The sequence below is a fragment of the Molothrus aeneus genome, chromosome Z (genome assembly GCF_037042795.1).
Source record: "Molothrus aeneus isolate 106 chromosome Z, BPBGC_Maene_1.0, whole genome shotgun sequence".
Taxonomy (NCBI): domain Eukaryota; kingdom Metazoa; phylum Chordata; class Aves; order Passeriformes; family Icteridae; genus Molothrus; species Molothrus aeneus.
The window spans coordinates 55,287,653-55,308,925 of NC_089680.1; the positions used below are offsets into that span (position 1 = coordinate 55,287,653).

Here is a 21,273-nt window from a genome sequence, read left to right on the forward strand (position 1 = left end):
TCTAGACATGGCAAAATATCTTGCATTCTGAAGTGTTACTTACCTGTAAGAATTTGAATTAGAATGCTCTTGGTTATGTGAATTTGATGCAAACATATCTCCATCATTGTCTTCATGATCTTCATCACTTTCCTGACTCTCTTCTGAATCATATTCCATTCCACTTTGTGATGGAAGAAATGGCTAAAAATTTCAAAAAAATTCTGTAAATATCTTCTAGCCAACATCTCATTCTAAATTACCTTTTAAAAATTGAATAGTTACAATGCTTGAAGCTTTTTATGAAAAGCAGACATATCATCTTACTCCATTTAGTAACATTTGGAGTTGTACCTCATGGTCCATAAGCACTACATACATAAGTTAACACCTTAAGTATTTTTTACATTACTGAAAAATTCTAATGCTGAAAATGAAAACACTAGCTCTTTTTGACGTCTTATTTTCTTGCCAGATATACCAAACCAGATGTAGGACACACAAGCTTGTCAGGAGAAGCCAAAACCACTAGGGTGTATTCTCTTCAGTTCTTCTAAGAGCTCACAGAAATCCTCTCCTCTCCCTGATCATATTTATGATCAGCCCTTTATCATTGCCTCACTGTGCTATTTAGTATTTGCATTTTCTTTTTTGTCCAGCCTAAAATACACTTACTTTGCTTATGTAGATGACACTTGATATAGAAATGTGTGTACAACTCCACAGAAGTATGTAACTTTCTAGAAAGAAAGATCTGCCACAATGGACTTAGCAAGGCAACATAATTTGATTTCCAGGGGGTATGCATATGCACTTCACCCAGCTGAAATAGCTGATAAATGCTTCTCACATTTCCTTGTCCCCCTAAATACCTGACCCGTAATTATCTACACATTTGTACACTGTAATTATAAAAATCAACAGTATTTGTTCATATCATTATCTGAAAAAAAGAGACCTTGAATAACAACAGTTTTCAAGAAAGCTGTTTCAAAAATATGTATAGGATCCATTTTAGAAAAAGCCAAATGTGAGCCATAAAAACAAGCAGATTCTATCACATCAGTACCTAGAATAATGACTGAGAAAAACTACCAATCTAGAAGTGATAGAAGACACTTAATTGTCAAAACAGCAAAAAATTACCTTTGCAATGAAATAATCCCAGATGCTAAGCTCAGGAGGGATAAATCTTTCTTTGTAAGATGATGATTGTTGGTCTACCAATGGCAATGCAGGCAATTGAGAACTCTCTTTTGCAGAGGTTTTTGATGAAAGCCTGTAATGTTTTTGCTGTTTCTCTCCATCATCTATTTGAGAAGAAAAGAGAGTATGTTGCTTTAAACCTTCTGCTCTACCTCCCTATTGCTTTTAATAAACAGATTTGTAATGAAAAGTAAAAATTTCCATCATGACAAGTTTTCAGAATTTCACCTTAGCATTTATGTAACAACTAAACATAGAGAATTTTAATCCTCAAATACATAAAACTAATATATAACTAGAACTCCAGAATGTAAAAACTCCCTGCAAATAATACACCCATAACCACATGAGAAGATCTCTTCTTACAAAGGTGACAAATATTATCACTCAAGCCAACGATCTTGCAAAACTAAATTATTTAATAAGAACTACTGAATACTGATTATGTTAGCTTTTAAGACAAGCCAGGAGACTTGTTTTTCAGAATATATATTGCAAATACGTAAGCTTGCCATTCCTGCTCCAAATTGTAACTCCATGTGTCCCTCTAGTGGAGATCTGTATTTTTTTTCTAAGTAGTCCAATTCTGCTAAATCCACATGCCCTGACATACATTTCTTCAGCAAATATAAAAGATAACATTTTAACTAACACAATCTAATACACAACTTATTAAATAGGGAAAGATTAATTATTTGCAGTAACACCCTAAATCCAAGGAGCAGAGAGGTTCCCTCGCTTGCCCCAACAGTGACTTCTTTCCAACTAAGAAGTGTCAATGGAAGGTTTTATTTTCATTCTTGATTATTACAGTACTGAAGGAAATAGCTCATTCAAGATTTCAGGAATATCTTAACATATTTGTATCCCCTCATACCCTGCAATACTTCATGATCTTGTTAGGAATCATACTCCAATACAGCCTTTCTATTGGTAGAGGAAGAATGATACCAATTGTCACTTGTTACCAATTGTCAGTGTTCTGACTCTCCAGAACACATCAGAAGTGAAAGCAACAAGGGAGAAAAGAAATTACATTTGGAGATTTGTTGGCCATCTTTTGTAACCAAGAAAATGGACTTGAATCAACTTCCTACTTGATTGTAGAAGGTGGAGCTTGTGTTTGTTTTGTTGCTGTTGTTGTATGGTTGGGGTTTTTTAAAGATTTTTTTATTCTGTTTTCAAATACATACATGGAATGTGCAGAGACCAGTTTCTACAGTGAAACCTAAGAGGGGGTTCAGGACTTAGGTAAAACAAAAAAAGCTTAAATATGAAGATAAAAAGGAAGTTGATTTTTTTGAACATTGTTTTGGAGTCCACAAAACCTGGAACACTGATTTAGCTGAGTCCGTTTTCTTAAGCAGACAGGAATATGGGCTGCCTTAAGAGCAGCAATAAGTATGAGCCAAGAAAGCAATTCTGTAGGTTTAAAGAGCTCACCTGAGGGACAGATATCTCTATCACTGAGTTCAAGCCCCAACATGTTGGGCCAGACCAGTTGCAATAATGAACTAACATGAACATCAAAACTAACAACCACTGAAGCTTCCAAAATTACCTTCTCCTATTAATAATGCTGAGGATGGCAAAAGAAGAGCCAGCACACCTATCTGTTCCTGGAGTAAACTACCATGAAGCATTTACTACACCGTTATTTTTTTAGTGTTTTATCCACAAGAGACTTTCTGAGTCTTGATAGGTGCCTGAAAGACAATGTCCTTCAAAATTCTTATGGGTATTCCAATCACTTGAAAACAAAGTCTAACAGTCTGAACAAAAGAAAAACAGTGGTAATTTACAAACACTTATTTCCATATGTAAGACTTACTTGCGCATAACACAAACCGAACCAACAGTGCAATTGTAACTCTGGGCCATTAAGATTTAAATACAAGGGTTTTTTAAAAAAAAATCTTCCAGGATTTTCATACCTCACAATTTTTATGTGTTTTCTTCAAAGGGACAAATTCTCTGTACTCACACTAGTCAATGGAATTTTTTTATTACTTCTGGTCATTTCTGGACCAGGAATAAACATATTATTCCAGGATTCAGAAAGATTTTTGACTACATATGATGACAAGCATTATCATCACAAGCAGCTGAACTACTAGGCTGGTTGAGGCTGGGGCAGAGTTAGTTTTCTTCACAAGTGGCTATTGTGAGGCTGTGTTTTGGATTTGTGCTGAACACAGGGTTGATAACACAGAGATGTTTTGTTATTGCTGAGCAGGGCTTACACAGAGCCAAGGCCTTTCCTGCTTTTGCACTTCCACCCTGGCGAGGGAGCTGGGGGTGCCAGGGAGGCTGGGAGGAGACACAGCCAGGCCAGGTGGCCCAGCTGACCAAAAGGATATTCCAGAGCATGTGACATCATGGTCAGTACATAAAGTGGGGGGAATGAGGAGGAAGGGGGAGGACATTTGGAGGCAGGGTGTAATGGCTGGGGTTAAAGCACAACAGCCACAAAAGAATTCATATATAGAATCTAATAAAAGATGAAGACATCCCATCTTTCATCTTGAAACAGGAATATCATAACACTATGTGTTGCACTTGTATATTGTATCATAATTTTTTTTCCTGTTAGGGATAGTATTTGAAATCCACTTACCTGTGCTATAAGTCAAAACCACAACAACTGCAGTACGAGGCATTTTCATCTCATTATTCAAAACTTATCAGTTAATGAGCATGCACATGCATCACTATGAATTTCCAGCTAAACTTTAGCAACTACTTAAAATAAAAGAAATTCACTAGGCATGAAATAAGGAGCAAGTGTTGCATGATACAGAAATGAGCAAGTATAGGCCTGAAGTTTGTTTTTCTAAGCAGAATTCAAAAGGTAAGTATAATTTTTTACTTTTTTATTAAAAAAGTACTTTATTCCTTTGTGTTGGATCACTCTGTATTTCTAAGAATACTGCAGGCTAGCCATTGGAAAAAATTCAGTATGTGAGGTAAATGAAAGAACAACCACCTAAGTTTGACAAACACCACTAAAGCAGATTTCTTTTTATACATTCTAAAAGATATAACTACATTAAAAATGTCATTAAAGTTCTGACTGTAATTTGGGATTTCAAATTACCCATTACACACACTTTCAAATTTCTCATTTATTTCTAAGTAAAAATCATTTACATGTGTTTCATTTTTTATTTGAAACATTTATCTTTGCTCCCATTTTACTTATAAGACAAAAGTAAAATTTATGTTATTTCCCAAGAATATTGCACTATTTCACACAAAGAAAATCCTTTAATTTCTGTTTGGTCCTAAGACATGCAATAATAACAAAAAAATCTGTTACTTTCAACCTTCCCAGGAAGAACTAAAAGCCAGATTGCTTTCAACTTCCCTTCATTTACTCTTGCAGCATGGAATAACTGAATATATGAAATGAAGCTATGGATTTCTAACTGTTAAAACAAACATATATTCTTCCTTAAGAACCTTCTGGATGATAAAGAACTTACCATCTCTATATAGACTTAAATTATAAAACAGTTTGCTTAGGTAGATTTCAAGTGAAATATAGTAAATGTGATGCTGAAAAGAATCTACTATAATCAACAACAAGGTTGTTTTTTAGATGATAACTGCCTCTTGGAAAACAAAACACCATGTGCTAGTTCTGTTTGCCAAAATCATTTGCTGCAACTGCAAAAACAAGAAACATGGCTGAAAAGCATTCAAACTGCTTTGTTCTGTCTGATTGTTATGTGACAGAGGCACTAAGACAAGTTTCCAATAAAAAATAATTCCTAATAGAGGTTAGGGATTTATAAGACTACCAGATACTGGTTTTTGGTTCCTGTTTTTACCATTTGAGTCTAAAAGAAAGAGCATATTTATTTAAGTGAAATTTTATATTCAAAGCTACTACATGCTCAAGTCAACTAAAGCAAAGAGCAGAAAGGGAAATAACATAACTTTATTGACCAATGCTGTACATGGAATTATGAACGTCTCTTAAAAGAAATTTCAAACTTGGAGATCAATACCCACATTTAAATATGTACTAAAGGATTGGAGGGGAGGCAAGGAGGAGAGGACATGCATAGTCTTATTGTATTAGAATTATTAGTGTTCAGAATTTTTAGCTTTCAATCTCCATTTGAGAGTGGAAGCATTTCACAAAAAATCTAAAAGTAAACATAAGGGAAAATAGTCTAGTTAAGCATAACAAAATGGTAAGACATAGAAAAAAATCTAAATAACATTACAGAACAATATGGCTAGTTGGCTGGAATAAGCATTCCAGTCACTTCTATTTGCTGCTGGGTGTCAGAAACAGTAAAGGCACAAAAATGTAGTTTATTTTAATCCTAATCCCTCTGCTTCATTGGAGGTCTATTTTTTTCCCTTTCTCCCCCACCATTTTTTTTCAATATGACCAAGAAAGGGCTTTGGAGAAATACCTTTCCCCCAAATTTGCTTTACATAAACACACATGAAAAACACGTAGTCCTGAATCCTAGAATTACATAGGTTGAAAGACACTTAGTCCAACCCGTTGCTCAGAATAGGGCTGATGTAATTGATGGCCTCGTTTGTTCAAGTTTTTGAGTAACTCCAAAGATAGAGATCCCACAACAGCTCTAGGCCCCTATCTCAGTGATGATCCCTAAAACCTAGTATTAAAAATGTTCCTTCTTCCCTTCAATTTTTAGGTAGAGCTTTTGGATTCTTCCAGCAACAGTTTCATTAAACCTGTAATCAGGCAGTCAGCATTCCTCCTTCAAAAAAACATGCAGCAGTTAGGCCATATTTAGTATGCATTTCAGAATACACTTCTTTGTAAAAATACTTAGCATTTTAAGCCAGTGGTAGCAGTAATATTAACACAGTTTAGTATAGAGTTACCAACATCTAGTTAGCAAAATTTCCAACAAAAGCCAGTTAAAGCTTCACTGACAATTCTGTGACAGCAAACATGTTTACCTTACTAAAGTGATAGAGAGAAATGCTTGCTCAATACCACAGAGAAAACTAATCAAAATAAGAGCTCACTTTGGGGTAAAGATCTCTGCTCTGAAAACATTTTTCTAAAAGTCTGATGAAGATATTTAAACAGACCACATTTACAGTTTTCCATAACTGGAAGGCAAATCATTTTGATATGTTAGCATACATCTAAATATTAATTTTTTTAATAGAAAGCTACATTTTGTCTCTCTACATATATACTTAGATGTGATATAGAAAATCATCAGAGCTTAAGTAAATTTGTCTTTACAAAATCTTCTCTTAAAAACTTAGTTAATTGTAGCATTTTTGCTGTTGTTTTTGTAGAAGTCAAACTAAATCAAAAAGCACATAACATATGAAAAATAAAAGCATTACAGGAATTTGTTCTGGACCTGAGGATAGTTTATCACCACCTAAATTTAAAACTTGAAGATTGTTTGCTTTTCTAAAGGGTTCTTAAAGAGTATCAACAAGATGCCCTTCACTTGTAATGTCTGGAATGAACACTTAGAAATCCACATGCACAATAATGCTTATATTCAAAAAGCAAAACAAGCAGCTCTCCAAAAAAGATATGAAACACTTCTGATCTTTTCAAACCATGGTCATAGTAATTTTGTATTCAATATTTATTTCAAATGAAGAGCCATAAGGGTACTACTGTGCTAACAATTTTCTTTTTTTAAAAAGGCCCAATTTATGTGCTTCTTTAGTTACAAAGTTTACTTCAAATTTTGATATCATGGCTTGCAAACAGAAGTTTTTCTGTCTTTCTGCATATGCAAAAAAAAAAAACCAAACCACACATAGCAAACTGCATGTAGAGGCCTAATACTAAATCTAGTATCTTGCCTGAAGGCTTGGTAGGACTATGAGTACTGAAGGAGGCAAGGGATTTGGAAAACCCCACACATTCCATGGAGAACACTACTACCTGATGTGGGCTAGGCATTGGGAAGTGCCTACCTGTCAAAGAGAGAAAACATACTGTATTTGTAAAATGGGAATATATTCCAGTTAGAAGAGAACTGGAAAGCTTTAAAATAAACACAAAGTAGGTTGTAATAGGATTGGAAACTCTCTAAAATCAATTTAACTCCCTCATACTAGAGCAGCTGTGCTACTTGGAAACCTTTTTTCAGAAGCATTCACTTCTGCTTCACTCTTCTACGCAATATCTACACGAATTATTTCAGATCCTTGTTTTTCTATGCAAGTCAAAAACCATACTGAATTCTTATTGAACACAAGCTACTTAAAGTAATTAAGCTTTCAGCAGTCACATAATTTTCTTAAAAATCCCAGAAGACAAATATATACAAAACAAGAGAACTGACCAGTTTTTGTCTTTAATTGCTGCTGTCCTCTGCTGGGTGTATGAGCTCCTCCTCCAAAGATAGCAGACCACATTTTGTTGTTAAGTGGATGAGCCATAATTCTATACAACTCATTGCTAGAATGTGTTGCAAGGCCATGGATGAACAGGCTGAGATAGACTGCAGTTAGAATTTCACAAAGTAGAACTGTGAGACCTGGCTGGGCTTCCTCACCAGCAGAATTCAAGAGACGTATTAGAGTCGTCATTCCTGTTTATATAAAATAAACATATTCTTTAAGAAAGCACAGATGTGTGTGTGAACATCCACCAGATTATAATTTTGTATGGCAACCTACGTTACTTAGTAATGTTTAGTATAGAAAAATACCAAGCTCTACACATTGAAACCCAAGTTGAAAACATCAGGAGAAAGAGGGAAGCTCTTAATTTTTAACAATTTATTAGTTTTTTAGCTTTCTGTTTTGGACTAATGGTTAAAGAAATGCGTAAGACTTTTTCAATTATTATAATGACATTATAATCCTGAAAACTGAAATTCTATCTTCTCACTTTACTGTGGTAAAACCAATCAAAAATCATGGGCATCAACCTGCATTACACATTGTCTGGCAAGTCTTCTTTCACCCAATACTAAACCTCTTGTAATGTTTTTATGCTCCCACAAAAGGGTGTAGTTTCACATGTGTCTTCAATGTGACACTTTGTGCACACAAGTAAAAGTGCACATAGTCATGGCCAAAGAATTCTGCTTTTTGTCATGCTCTCCAATTTGCACACATAGCATGTGAATCTACTAAAAAATAGAAAAAGTCAGTTCAAGGTGATTCATAAGAGCAACTGCTAACAATTCCTTGCCCAAGTTATCAGAAATTTAACCCTTCGATTAACTAAATAACAAAAAACCAGATGACAAGCTAGTTTCTCGATAAAATCTCTAGATTCAGTGACAATGTTTGACAGAAAAGAAAAAATGACATAGCATCAAATACAAAGGCTGTTTCAGGTTATCCATAAAGATTTTTAAAGTGGAATTTTCTGATTTAAGAAACAATTCTCATAATAAGTAAGCACATTTCCTGGCTACGCTTACATTAAAGTTAGTGCTGTAAACTCAAGCCCATACCTAGATGTATTACATTGATAACACTCCCTCTAATGTAGCTCCCTAGCACAGTTTAACTAGCATAAATGTCAGCACACTCTAAGTATTACCTGAAATCTGACATTAATTTTACAGCTACAGAAAAGCATGATTTATTATAAATGTCTCATTTTTAATAGCTTTAAGGTAGTTCAGAAGTTGTCCATAAGGTAAAATAATTCTTAGCTGTAGCACAAACTAGGACAGCCTTCCCAGTCCTTAGGACTCAAGAAGTAGGATACTAGTGCTACAGGCGGTGCAAGTAGAGCACACACAGGACATGACTTCACCCTACCTCCTGTTTAGCTGCTCTCTCTTTACTAGATCCAGCACCAACATTTTTTTAGTTAAAGAAAGCAACATAAATCAACTTGACTTAGTGAATAATCAGAAGTAGTAACTTACATGTTTTGAAAAAAAAACAAAAACAACCCACAACATTTTAATCAAAGAACTCAACACAGCTGTCACAAATACTACTAGAAAGTCATAGCCATGTGCTCTTACAGTGGATCCAGATAACTCAGTTTTCCTTAAGAGGAAAGAAACAAGTCTAGATACCTGGCCACTGAGCAGGTGATGTGTTGGGAGTCACTGTTTCTTCTAAGCTTGCTGTTCTTAAAGAATGACACTGAGTTAATAGGACAGCCTGGTACACCGTTCCAGTGAACTGATTTGCTTGAAATGAGCTGTGAAACAGAGAAGAACAGAGAAATAATATTTATTTTTAAAAGTACGTTTACAACTATTCAAGTGATAGCACTTTCTAGATGTAGGCAAGTGTGATCACGGCCTTCTGGTGCTCTATCCATTACCATGACAGCAATGAGAGAGCTGTCTAAAAATCACTTTTCATAGACTTTACCTGTAGTTGTGGCCATCACAGAGACACTGGTAGATGCAAGCAGAGAGCGACGCTGCTAAGGTATGCATTACATATATCTGAAAGACAAAGTTATACAGAACTCATTACAGCCAAAGTGAGCTGTGGTTAGTATCACAGCACTCTGCATACAGATGTGTAACAAGCACTGGACACAAAAGGTCTAAGTCCTTATGCACTTACAAAGCCACCTTTTGCTTCAGAATTTATATCAGACAAATCAGTTCACACCTTATGAAAAGGATGGCGGAAAACTCACTCACCCCACCAACACATAATCACAGATCAGCTCCATCTGAAATGTTTTCAATTATTAAACAGCAGCATATTAAGCCTGTATTCAATAGTCCTATGTAATTACACCCTAAAATAGCAGCAGTTTGCTGGCTCAGAATACAAAGAATTTATTTCAGAATGAAAACTATAATGCACCTTACTTTTTGACCAATTCTAGTGCAGCTCTTGGACACACACTCAATTTACTCAGTATTGTACTTTTAATACAGCTGATACTTTTTTCTTAATGTGTCACAGAACACACCAACATTAAAAAGCTAGAGAAGCTGTTAATCAAAAAGGTTCCATTAATGCAAAACCAGTTTATTGTATTTATTTGTTTGTTCCCTCTAAAACAAAGCTAACTAGGACTAAGCCATCTTTTTAGTGTTCTCTAGAAATCCTTAGTAAAAGCAGACATGATCTGGGACCTAACAATACAAAACTTCAGGAAAGACTGAGTTTTATTTCCAGTCAAAGGTTAAATACAGGATAAATCTTACAGAAATAATTTTTAAAAACTACTATACAAACACATACTGTTTCACAAAAAACAGTATAGGTTTATTGAAGTTTGCTGGCACTCAGTTTTTGTACTTAAACATTTAATTTTACTTATGTTTAAGAATGAAATGCAGAATCTGCCATTAACATAAAAGAAGTAATGAACATACTGTCATAAAGACAAATATTATGCTGATGGTTTAGTATAACATGTTTTCCATTAAAATGTCCTCTTGGACAAATATCCAGTTCTGAGAGAGGCCAATCTACAACAGCTTGTTGAACCAGATGCTCAACACCTCAACAATGATCGATGATCACTGGACATTTCTTTAAGCTCAAGATAAGTACTACAGAAAATGATTATGTTTCATGGTTTGACTTTGTCACAAACAAGCACAGCATAAAGTTCTCATGCTGTCTGAAATAAGAATTTGTGACTTCAGCAAACCAGACGATAACAACAACGCAATTATAAAAAAATACATACCTTGCTGTTCTGAGTATCTGGATGAGGTGGTGAATCAAGGTTTATTATAGCATGTAATATATCATGAGTTAAATTGCTAAGATGTAGCAATGGATTAGCCACCACTGTTTTGGCACTAGCTGTGCAAGCAAATAGGAGAGGTATAGAGTTTTGCTCCGGTGGAGGGCTGGAAGGTATCTGTACTGACTGCTCCTAAAATCAAGCAAGAAAACATACACAAAGCAATAGTACATATTCTTTAAGGGAACATAATAACTTTTGAAAGAGGGAAAAGTATTCCATAAAACAACAACAAAAAATAAACAGTGTACATAAAAAGTCCTGTTAAAAACAGATTCAGATTTATTAAAAAACACGTGTATGCTACAGTAGGAAAATTTCAAAAATATTAAAAAACACTTCCAAATAAATCTACAAACCTAAAGCAGAGTAAGCTTCCCCACATACCTGCTGAGATTCCTGCAAGAGCAAAATTAATTCCATTCTGACAGATGCCAAGCCTCCACCATGTGAGCCATGAAGTATACAGTAACTAAGGAACATTCTGAGGAGAGACTGATACTTCAGAAGCCATTGACGTCGTTTCTGAAAGTCTTCTTTCTGTAGCATAGTTTTTTCGTGGTCAGCTAAGTCTTCAGTGTTTTCACGTAATGTAGCTTCCTCAGGCATCCCGCACACCCCTGACTGTATCTCGTCTATTTCAACACCATAATCACAGGTCTTCTGAAGAGCTACCACTTCTCTCTCAAGCCACTGGTAAAGCTGATACCGCAACTTTCCACCATCAACTTCATAGCCAGTGGATAGCGTACGAAGCTCCAGAGTAAGGATTTTCAGGCACGCCCTAAACTTCAGCTGTGCTGAAATTATATCTTCTGATGGACTCAGAATATCTTTGTCATCAACTATACTAAAAGATTCTGTGTAGCTAGAACCTGTTTCATGTAATTTTTCAGTTTTCTTCAGAGGTTTTAGCTCTTTCATTATCAGGGAAGAATCTTCACTTTCTTCATTTTCATCACTGTCTGACTGCAATTGCAATTGTTCATCTTGGAATAGAGCACTTGGCTGGCTCCAATCAAAGGAAAGAGTGGAACTTGAATGTTTTCCTGATGAGCAATCTGAAGATGAACCTAGACCATTGAACATTGGCTGTGACCAATCAATACTGGAAGCTTGATCTTTTGTTTCAAACTCTTTAACTGGAGATAATGGTGAGAAATCTTTACTAGTTTCCACTAAACTAGAGGATTTACAGAATAACTTTGACCTCTTGACAACTTTGGGCATCTTTGATAACACTTCTAAGGCCAACATAGGACAACCAGCTTTTAGATGAGCATATGCAGTGGTGAAAAATAGCCGTCTTTCACCTAGGTTGATTTTGTCAGCTAATCCATTTTCTACTGTTAGGCAGATGTGTGTGGAAGATGTGTCAGAAGAGCCAAAATGACGCCTCAGCAAGAGAGGGTGTGTTCTTAGGTAGTTATAGAAGTTAAACACTGCAGGATTGCAACTCGATGAGCCATCCCCTTCATCTGAAAAGATATGGCAGCATGAGGATAATGTACCACTCTGCATGAAATAATCAATCTGCAAAGTCCTAAGTTCATCCGAAGGCTTTTAGGTCTTAGTATCGATTCTATTGTCTATTTCACACATCCATTCTACGGTTTACTTCACTGCACCCTCCTCTCCACCTTCATCATGTGAATACCTCAGTGGGAAGAACATTGCCAAACCTACTACAAACAAGCAGAGTGGGGGCAGCAGGCATGACTTTTTAAATTAAAACAACTACCATTTCTTTTCCTTGTAGTCAGGCCAGTTTTACTGAAGTCAAACAAAGCCACTTTTCCGTTAATTTTAGATTTCTGAAGTCTCCATGTTCCACATCTAAATGACAATAAGACAATATCTTACTTCTTTTATTTAAGGTTGCTTTTAAAAAATTGGAATAGTATTTTTTATTTTGTCTACATCTCAAAAAAACACAACTTACAATAAAACTAGGAAACCTACAACATTTGTACATAATGGTAGCAGTACTATGTACAAATAAATTAATTACATAGCAGTGCAACACCTACTCATTTCATTTTCATGTCCACAAGAAAAAAAAACCTGAGGAGGTATAACAATCAGCATAGCATGATTCACACAGCTTTCAAAGGTCTCAGGATAGCTGAAATAAACCCTTACACTCTCCTCTATCAGAAGTTATAGCACAACTGGTGACAATTAACAGAGAGAGCTACATAAAAATGCACATTCTAGGTAAGAAAATAAGGCAAGACACCACAAACAAGCCATTAACTGATTTCAGAAGAATTAGCAACACTTTAAAATGATTTTTCACAGAAAGATGAGATCAAGATAGAAAAACCAGTTTCATGAATTAGTTATCCAATTCCAATATTTGAGCCTTTTTTTATCCCCTTCAAATTTCTCTCAGTAGCCAGAACCGAAACCAGCTACCCACCTAGGACTTGAAGCATTTAACTTCAATGAAAACACTAGCTTTAGGAAATAATACAATTAATTCTTAGAAGGCCTATAAAGCCAGCAAGTGAACATAGAAATGAAATGCCCTAGGAGACTCATGTGCTGTTTCAGGCAGTACATGGGCCTTCTTGTACCATTTCAAGTATGAAAACCTTTCTATTGAAGTCTATTATTGTAGTCAGCCGTTATAAAGGCCTAAAAGCTACAAAACACCATTTTTAATTAGGTCTGCCTTGAAAAACTGCATGACAGAGGCAGACCTAATTTAAAATGGTGTTTTGCAGACCTAATTAAAAATGGTGTTTTGTAGCTTTTAGGCCTTTATGTCTTCCAGAGTCTCCTATATAAGTGGCCAAAAAAAAATTTTGTTTCAGGCTGTGATGTAGTTAAATTAATTTAAGAAGTTAATTTTTCTCTTCACCTTTAGACTGCTTCTGGAAAAACAGCTGCATTACTGCAGGGTCATTCCAGTATCTTGCTAGTCACATGCTTAAAGGACAAAGTATGCATCCATGGGATACAGGGTAACAATAATACAGTAACCATGCTTGCTATTAAAGTCCACATAGATTGCTACAGCAAGTATTTACTAACAGTGGTGAGGAACCGTGTGGTACCTGGTTTTGTTCAGATGACCCTTCAAGAAACTGTGGCTTAAATGAGCAAATATTTAAAATCAAGTCAACAGGCCAAATACCTATATTCTTACCTCCTTCATCTTCAACAGAATGTTTAATCAAAGTGTCAAGAGCCTTGCTATAATCTTCCAAAATCCAGTATGCCATGCTTCGCAAGAAAGGGTCACAGTGAATGTTCCCTGAGCTCTCTTTTCCAGTAGACACACTTCCCAAAACTCTCTTCTGTAGTACAGATTTGTAAGTACTAGACACTTCAAACTCCGATTCATAAAGTCTTGATATTACAAGAGCCAACTGAATGTCATGCAGTTTTTCAAGGCAGACCTAATTAAAAATAAGTATGTTAAAATGATCAAACTTTGTCATTTCTCCTCAGTTTAAAATTATTACAGGGCAGAAGTGACATAAATTTGCTCAGATTAAAGTAAGTAGGTCTACCAACTCCATAAATAGTGAGCAGGAACGAAGCAGAACAGGTGTAGCTAAGTATCACATGCAAGATTGGATTTGCATTTCTTCAGTTTAAGTATGGCATGACAACAGATATTTGAAATCAACCAGCTTCAATAGATCATTACCAATATCCACATGCCACCTCTTACCTCTGGATTCTGGTTGTTTTAGCTACAAAGCTTTACAGAACAAATCCTTTATTATCAAAGAGATTAATTTCCTCACAATTATGCAATTCAAACAGACCCAGGAAATAATTTGTGTTTGCTTTGTTTTTTTGTATAGGGATTCTAGGAGCTAATCCTCATCTCTGCCAAAACACCACATCTGGAACTTCGTAATGAAAAACTATGCCTGTCTTCCTATAGGACTGGGTAGAAAATCTGAAAGGAGGCTAACTGTAGGTAAGCCCCTTAGTATTAGAGCAGAGAAATTACCTGTGTCACTTTTCAGTAACAGTAATATGACAGCTAAAAAGGAATCAGAATGTAGAGATGAAGGTTTTGTATTTATCATTTTTTTGGGGTGGGAAAGAAGAGAAAAAATTGAAAGCATAAGAAGCTTCAGGGGTCATATTAATGCAAAATGCAAACTGCATTCAAAGTATTTGTACATTTGGGACAATATAACAGTCTTAAACATTGAAAATTTTATTACCTCCACTGCATCTTTTAAGTGTCCTGCCAACAAGAAAAACGCTGCAGAATGTTCAAACCGCTGTTTGCCAAGCAAAGAAAAAGCATTCTTTAAGGCTGCTTTACGCCATCTGTCCTCAGTAAAGTTGTTTCCAAAAAACTGTGTCATTTTAGTATCTTTTTGGGACCTGCATAGCAAAGATAATTGATAAAAACATTTTACTCTTTATTAGTTACACTACAGTTCTTAATTTCTGCAGATGTCAGTATAATTTTACACAGATCTTTAAATTAGGAAATGCAAAGTCCCTCACCACACTGGGATTTGAGAAGGCTACTTATTTAAAAATAGCAGAAACATCAATAAATACAAAACCTAATGGTATTTTCAATAACCTGATACAGAAAATCTCTTTTTTTTTGAGGTGAGCTCTTAAGTGACAATGAAAATTAGTTTTCAGAAGGTTTGCAACACTGAATTGCTGTATCAAACTACACCTCGGAAGACATAAGTCAGTCCCCTGATCTGCAGGTAAAATTTTTAACAACACTTATGTAAAAGACAGACATGACATTTTACACACTACACTGCTAGTCCTCAAAAGTAAATCAGAATTAAGCACTAATTGAAATTACAGGAGATTTGAGACTAAAATCTCAAATTGCAGCACCTACCTTCAGAAATAGCAACTAAACGCTTTCAGTAAATATAAGAAGGTTAGAAACTACTCATTCAATGTAATGACTAGTTTAGAAATCCAACCTCAGCTTTCAAGGATAGAATTTGTGCTTCCTTTGAATTACAATCACATTCAACTTTTTCCCCAAAAAATTAAAATAGACAGTGTGAAATTCCATGTAAAAGCTTGAATACCTGTACAATCCCCAGATAACAGCCTTCTTCTTCATTGCAAGGTAAAAAATGGCAGCATCAAGTGGATCATTGTTTCTCTGGAAAGCTGCTTTAGCCACCTGAGAAGACAGTTCAAAAGCAAAAAAACAATCACAATTTGAATTAATCTTAAATTAGATTCTTGGTGCTTCTGGCATCTCATAACCCATAGTGCTCTGAAGTTCTCTTTAATACAGGATCCCTATTGTCACTATGAGTCCAATGTAAGAACATGTGAAGATACAACAACCTGTTTGATATCACTTAGCCCATGCTCTTCCAGTTCAAGAAGCTTTTGTGCAGATCAAATGGGAATCCCTAGATCTGAAATCAGTTTCTAAAATCATAGCAAAATTAATTTATTAGTTATTACTATTAATTTACTAGTTGCATCTGCAAGATGGAGTCTTGAAAAACAGGCTGGGACCAGTGATTGCTTTTGGAAGGTGGAGAGGAAAAAGGGTAAGTGGCAGCAAGAATAGTCCAAGTGCCATGTAAGATAATCTTAAACTCGAGCCCTGGAATTTTTTTAATGCAAGGCAGTTAAAGTAATCATTTTTTTAATGCAAGGCAGTTTCATAAAGTAATGATTAATTACTGAAGATTTAAAAGTAAAAGTAGAGACATGCATTTTACCACTTCGTGCTTTGTAGTCAAAGTATCTTGTGCATGTCATTTTCTAGCTCAACACACTTGGCTTTTCCAAGAGCTTAAAACAAGTGATAATGAAATTAGGCTTATTACCACACTTGTGATTATTAAAGTATTTAATATAAAAAACTCAACAAAACCCTCAAATGAAATCACCAAGCCAAAACAAAACAATAGAAAGGTTTTTTTATCATGTAAAATAATCAATTTGCAAGACAGATGTACATATAATATCTCAGTTGTTCCCACATCTGATATGTTTTTAAGAAGAACCTTTTCCCATTACTTGTTTCTCAATTTTGCTATAAAAAACAACTATATGCTCCATCTGTATCTTGAGCATCCACAATAAGCACTCTACAATATTACCTTTAAGATGAAGTATCTAAGAGCAAAAAATGTACTCCACAATGGAATTTGAAGTCTAAAGTACTAAAAAGAATTAGTTAAATATAGAGGTTCATGTTCATACAGAGCAGCTTAGATACAAAAAAACACAGCATGGAACACTCAGAAAAACTTCATTATGTAACAACTTAAAACTACATAAATAGAAGGTAAACACTGGCGAACAGCTGTTTGGAAAGATTTTGTTGGGTTTTTTTAGAATGCTCTGTTTACCTTTTCTATGCATTTCCGCAGGCTGTGGATGTTTCGAACCCACCATCCTACACCCATAGCTCTGAGCTCAGACCATGTCGGATCGCCCTTCTGCACTGCAGGGAGCATACTCAGGAGCTCTTCCTCTGCTACGGAATGGAATGCCCAGGCAAAGTGACTAGTAGATAAACCTGTACAATGAACATTCAAAAAAAAAAGAAAAAGAAAATTCAGAACATATTCATTAATAAAATAATCCAGAATCTGAAGATAAAGGGATGGGAACAGGGGAAGGAAAGTAGGTCAAACTGCTTGTTTTGAATTTTTAAGTGCACTGCTCGCAAGGAAACAGAAATTTAAGAGTATTTCTTAGGACTGCATTTCAAATATTACAGAAAATGATACAACTGGAGACAATTTTTCATCTGCAAACTCCTTAGGTAAGTTTGTGAAGAACAGAGTTTCTCTATGAAGTTCAAACATACGGATAGTAAATGGCACTAAGATTAGCCATGACACAAAGTGCAGTGTACTGATTACATTTTTCAAAATTTTGAAAGATAGGTTCACTATTTTGACTTGGATTAGAAAATGCACAAGTTTCAGATAATCAGAGCAAAAACACCTTTGGTGATAGAGATACATAAGAAAACTTGAAATAAAAAAATCTCACAAGGAAGGAAGCAATTACTAAACAACAACATAGCTGGCTAGGGATAATTGCAACTCTAGTGAGGGCCAGGTGCTTTTCTGTAGAAAGGCACTTCCACATTTGCCCTGGAGGCACTTCCCACTCTCACCAATTTCTGAGCTCACCAGAAACAGAAGTATCTCAACTAAAAAATTAGTCCATCAGAGTTAACTCTGCAATACTCTGCTCTGGCAGTTGTGGCAAATTCCAGCCTCTGATTCAGCTGAGGGGTGACAAGCCATGCAACTGAAAATGCTATCACAACTGTCATGATGGCTAAAGAAGTAATCATAGCCAGTCCTTTACACCTGATTATCACTTATCAAATCCATCTCATTCTGTCATCTGCAATATCAGGATGGAACTAGTTAAATTGTACTAAAAAATCCTTCCCTCTATGAAATAGTTGATTGTATAAATACAGTAAGTATATAGAAATATTTAAAGTCTGAGTAGTAATTTTTTTTTCCAAATATGTCCCAAACCCCTACATAAATAGGTACAGTTGTCTACTACATTATTTCTGCAGAAGGTTATTGGAACAACATGGTAGTAGAATTTCATTTGGAAAATTTGGGGTATTTAATTTGGGGAAACAGAAACTCTCCCCCACCAACTAAAAACTTGTTTGAAAAAAATCAGTTCCGAGACCTTTACCACAACCAAAACAAGACATTTTCTGCTCTAGCACTCATTCATATTAGACTATATTTCTTGAAAAACCCCAATGAATCAAATTACTGATTCTGCAGAGGCACATCAACAGCACACCATTCACAGGTGCAGCTACATCACTAAAACTCAACTCATCTAAGAAAAGACATCAGTTACCTTGGTGAAGCAGCTGGGCTCGATGCACAGGAGGAAGCGCAGTTGTTAGAAAGGTGTGACGCCGGACAGCCAATAAAAATTTTAAACCACACTCATCGAGAGTTTCTCCACCTGGAAATAAATATTTTTACACACATTTTACAGCAATTAATTAAAGTAAGTATTGTGCGTCTTAACAGAAGAAATATAATTTTGTGACTACTAATACTTTGAATTTGTAAATGATAGCTTAGTCCATAGTTCTCCCCTTCAAGAAAAGAGAAAGAAGAAAATTTCAAATATAAAAACTTCTGAAGTTATTTGTTCTGTTTAATGCAAGAGACAGAAAAAGTTACATATTAAAAAAAAAAAAACAAATCAAATTCTTCCTCAGTTTCTCTACATGGTACAACAAATATTTGTCATTACTGTCTCTTCAAAAGTTAATTTAAAATAATTATAGTATGTGGACTGATAGATTCACAGTGGCATTACCAGGTGGAAAAAGAAAATTTTACTTTTATCCAAGCAATAGGTCTTGAAACAGTTACACTATGAAATGAAGGTGCATCATCATCTTACAAGCCACAAAAATATTCCACAACAGGAAAAAAAAAAAACCCTGGAAAGGCTGTGAAGCACAGTAGTACATTTAACTTGGAAGAGACAGCTTACCCTGACTTCTGTCCCTGCTTTCTCCAATGTCAGTACTGGTAGTAGCAATTGTATCTGCCAAGGCCATCAATGACATTTGCTCCATCCTAGTCAGACCTGGCAAGCTTGAGTGAAGCAAGTGACGAGAAAGAACTTGAGCATGTTCTGGTCCAAAGTAAGTTGGGCTGTACTGAGAAAGATCAATGACTTTTGAACTGTCTTCATCTGCCTCAAATGTGACAAGGTCATCTGTACTTATAACAGTATTTTGGAAGAGATTTTCGTAACTGTCATTGGGCATATCCTTTTTATTTTGACTATGCTGATTATTGGACTTCTCTGAACAGGAATAAGATGAATCATCATCCGCAGCAAGCAGAGCATACAGAGGCAATGGTGGAACAGAGTCTATTTCTATATAGTCTGTAGTCTCTGTTTTACTGAACATTTTGGGATCTCTTGCAGTGCTTCCACTGGCACTGATCGTCAGAGATCTGAGCCTCCTGTCATGGTTAGGCTCAGACTCATTTACAGCAACAACTTCTCCAGCAATGCACTTCACCAAGTGGGATAGAATGGCTTTTGCTCTGCGTACTTTACCGAGATCCATGAGTTCCAACAGTTGGTATGGATGGTACTGAGGTAAAGTTGGAGATAATGTATGAGCTGCTTCAAATAGACCAGAATCTTCAATTTCCATAGACAGATCAGAGGCAGACCTTTTCCCACTAAGTTTCTGTGCAAGGCTGGTCATAGATCTGGTCAAAGTTCTCTTTGGTGGATGCAGACCTGAGGCCACTGACTGGCTTTGTTTCATTAAGCTAGTTAGGCATGGCATACTTCCAGTGTAGGAATCTGTACTAACTAGCTCCTGCTTAGAAGGAGATTGCCACTGGGAATAAACATGCATTTCACAATCCATTCCAACTACCAGAATGCCATCACGCACCCAAGACAAGGATACAGGAAAAGGAGGTGACCCCTCCACAGATGAAACCAAGTCAACACAACGCAGCAAAACAAACCCAGAAAGAGTCGCAGCCTTAGGACTGCCACTGTGGGAGACTGTAGCAATCTCATTACCATTTTGCTCCTGCCTCTTCCCAGACACCTGACCAAACATATAAAGTTTTGATCCAATTCCCACTGTCAGAATATGTGAACCATCTTCCCTAGACATCCAATCCAAGTGTACCAAGTGCTTAGTCTTGGGTATAATACTTCCACCATGAGACAGAGAAGTATCTTGTTGGTTATCTGCCACTAAATCGCTATCAACACTAACACCAGAGTCCAACATGGTGCCTAGCTCATCTAATTTAAGTGTCTGTTCTAAAATCCAAGAAGAACCCCCTGTAGATTCACATTCAAAAATACTAACGTGCATCACAAAATCTTGAGAAAGATGGCTATTTCTAGATGCTGCCTGCTTATACGCCACTGCTAATCTGTTTGTGTGTGCACAGCTGACATCAGTTGGCCTCCCTGGAACATTAATAGCACTACTACTAGGAAGTCCCTCCTCGATCAACAATGGCCATTCTTCCCATACATATTTAACATCACTGTCTGTGCCATATTGTGGCATGGAAGAAGCTTCAGTGACAACCCTACATCTCCAGAATCGAACTTTTCCATCAGAGCAGGAAGTAGCCAGCAGATAAGGTGCACGACAAACAGGATATATGGAAGAAGAACTGAGATGTCCTAAAATGAAAAAAAATACACTCTTACTGGAGGAAATACTAAAAAGCAAAATTAGCAACATTTTTATTCAGCCACCATTTTATGACTCCAAATTAAAAAAGTATTACTGCTTCCTCACAAAGAGGTCATTTACAGGGCCTCACAAAGACGATATGTCAAATATACCATGAAACTGTTTTACCCTTTGATTGCATTTTGTGCCCCAGAGAGGAGTCAAATAATATTATTTAAACATGAAT

The 21,273-nt window shown here is 35.9% G+C and overlaps 1 protein-coding gene across 5 annotated transcripts in view; it reads right to left on the reverse strand.

Moving 5' to 3' along the window:
• DMXL1 (Dmx like 1) overlaps nucleotides 1-21,273 on the reverse strand; it is a 77,067-nt gene that overhangs the window by 20,116 nt on the left and 35,678 nt on the right. For 4 of the 5 annotated variants that reach the window (XM_066568760.1, XM_066568761.1, XM_066568758.1 and 1 more), the window contains 13 exons: nucleotides 19,349-21,034; nucleotides 18,695-18,805; nucleotides 17,194-17,363; nucleotides 15,904-16,001; nucleotides 15,052-15,217; nucleotides 14,013-14,265; nucleotides 11,246-12,330; nucleotides 10,799-10,990; nucleotides 9,511-9,587; nucleotides 9,207-9,334; nucleotides 7,503-7,751; nucleotides 1,126-1,304; nucleotides 44-183 (listed from right to left, as the gene is read on the reverse strand). In XM_066568760.1, coding sequence (XP_066424857.1) covers nucleotides 44-183; nucleotides 1,126-1,304; nucleotides 7,503-7,751; nucleotides 9,207-9,334; nucleotides 9,511-9,587; nucleotides 10,799-10,990; nucleotides 11,246-12,330; nucleotides 14,013-14,265; nucleotides 15,052-15,217; nucleotides 15,904-16,001; nucleotides 17,194-17,363; nucleotides 18,695-18,805; nucleotides 19,349-21,034 — 4,534 coding nt within the window. The remainder of the gene's footprint in view (nucleotides 1-43; nucleotides 184-1,125; nucleotides 1,305-7,502; nucleotides 7,752-9,206; nucleotides 9,335-9,510; nucleotides 9,588-10,798; nucleotides 10,991-11,245; nucleotides 12,331-14,012; nucleotides 14,266-15,051; nucleotides 15,218-15,903; nucleotides 16,002-17,193; nucleotides 17,364-18,694; nucleotides 18,806-19,348; nucleotides 21,035-21,273) is intronic. The other variant, XM_066568759.1, reaches the window with a different exon arrangement.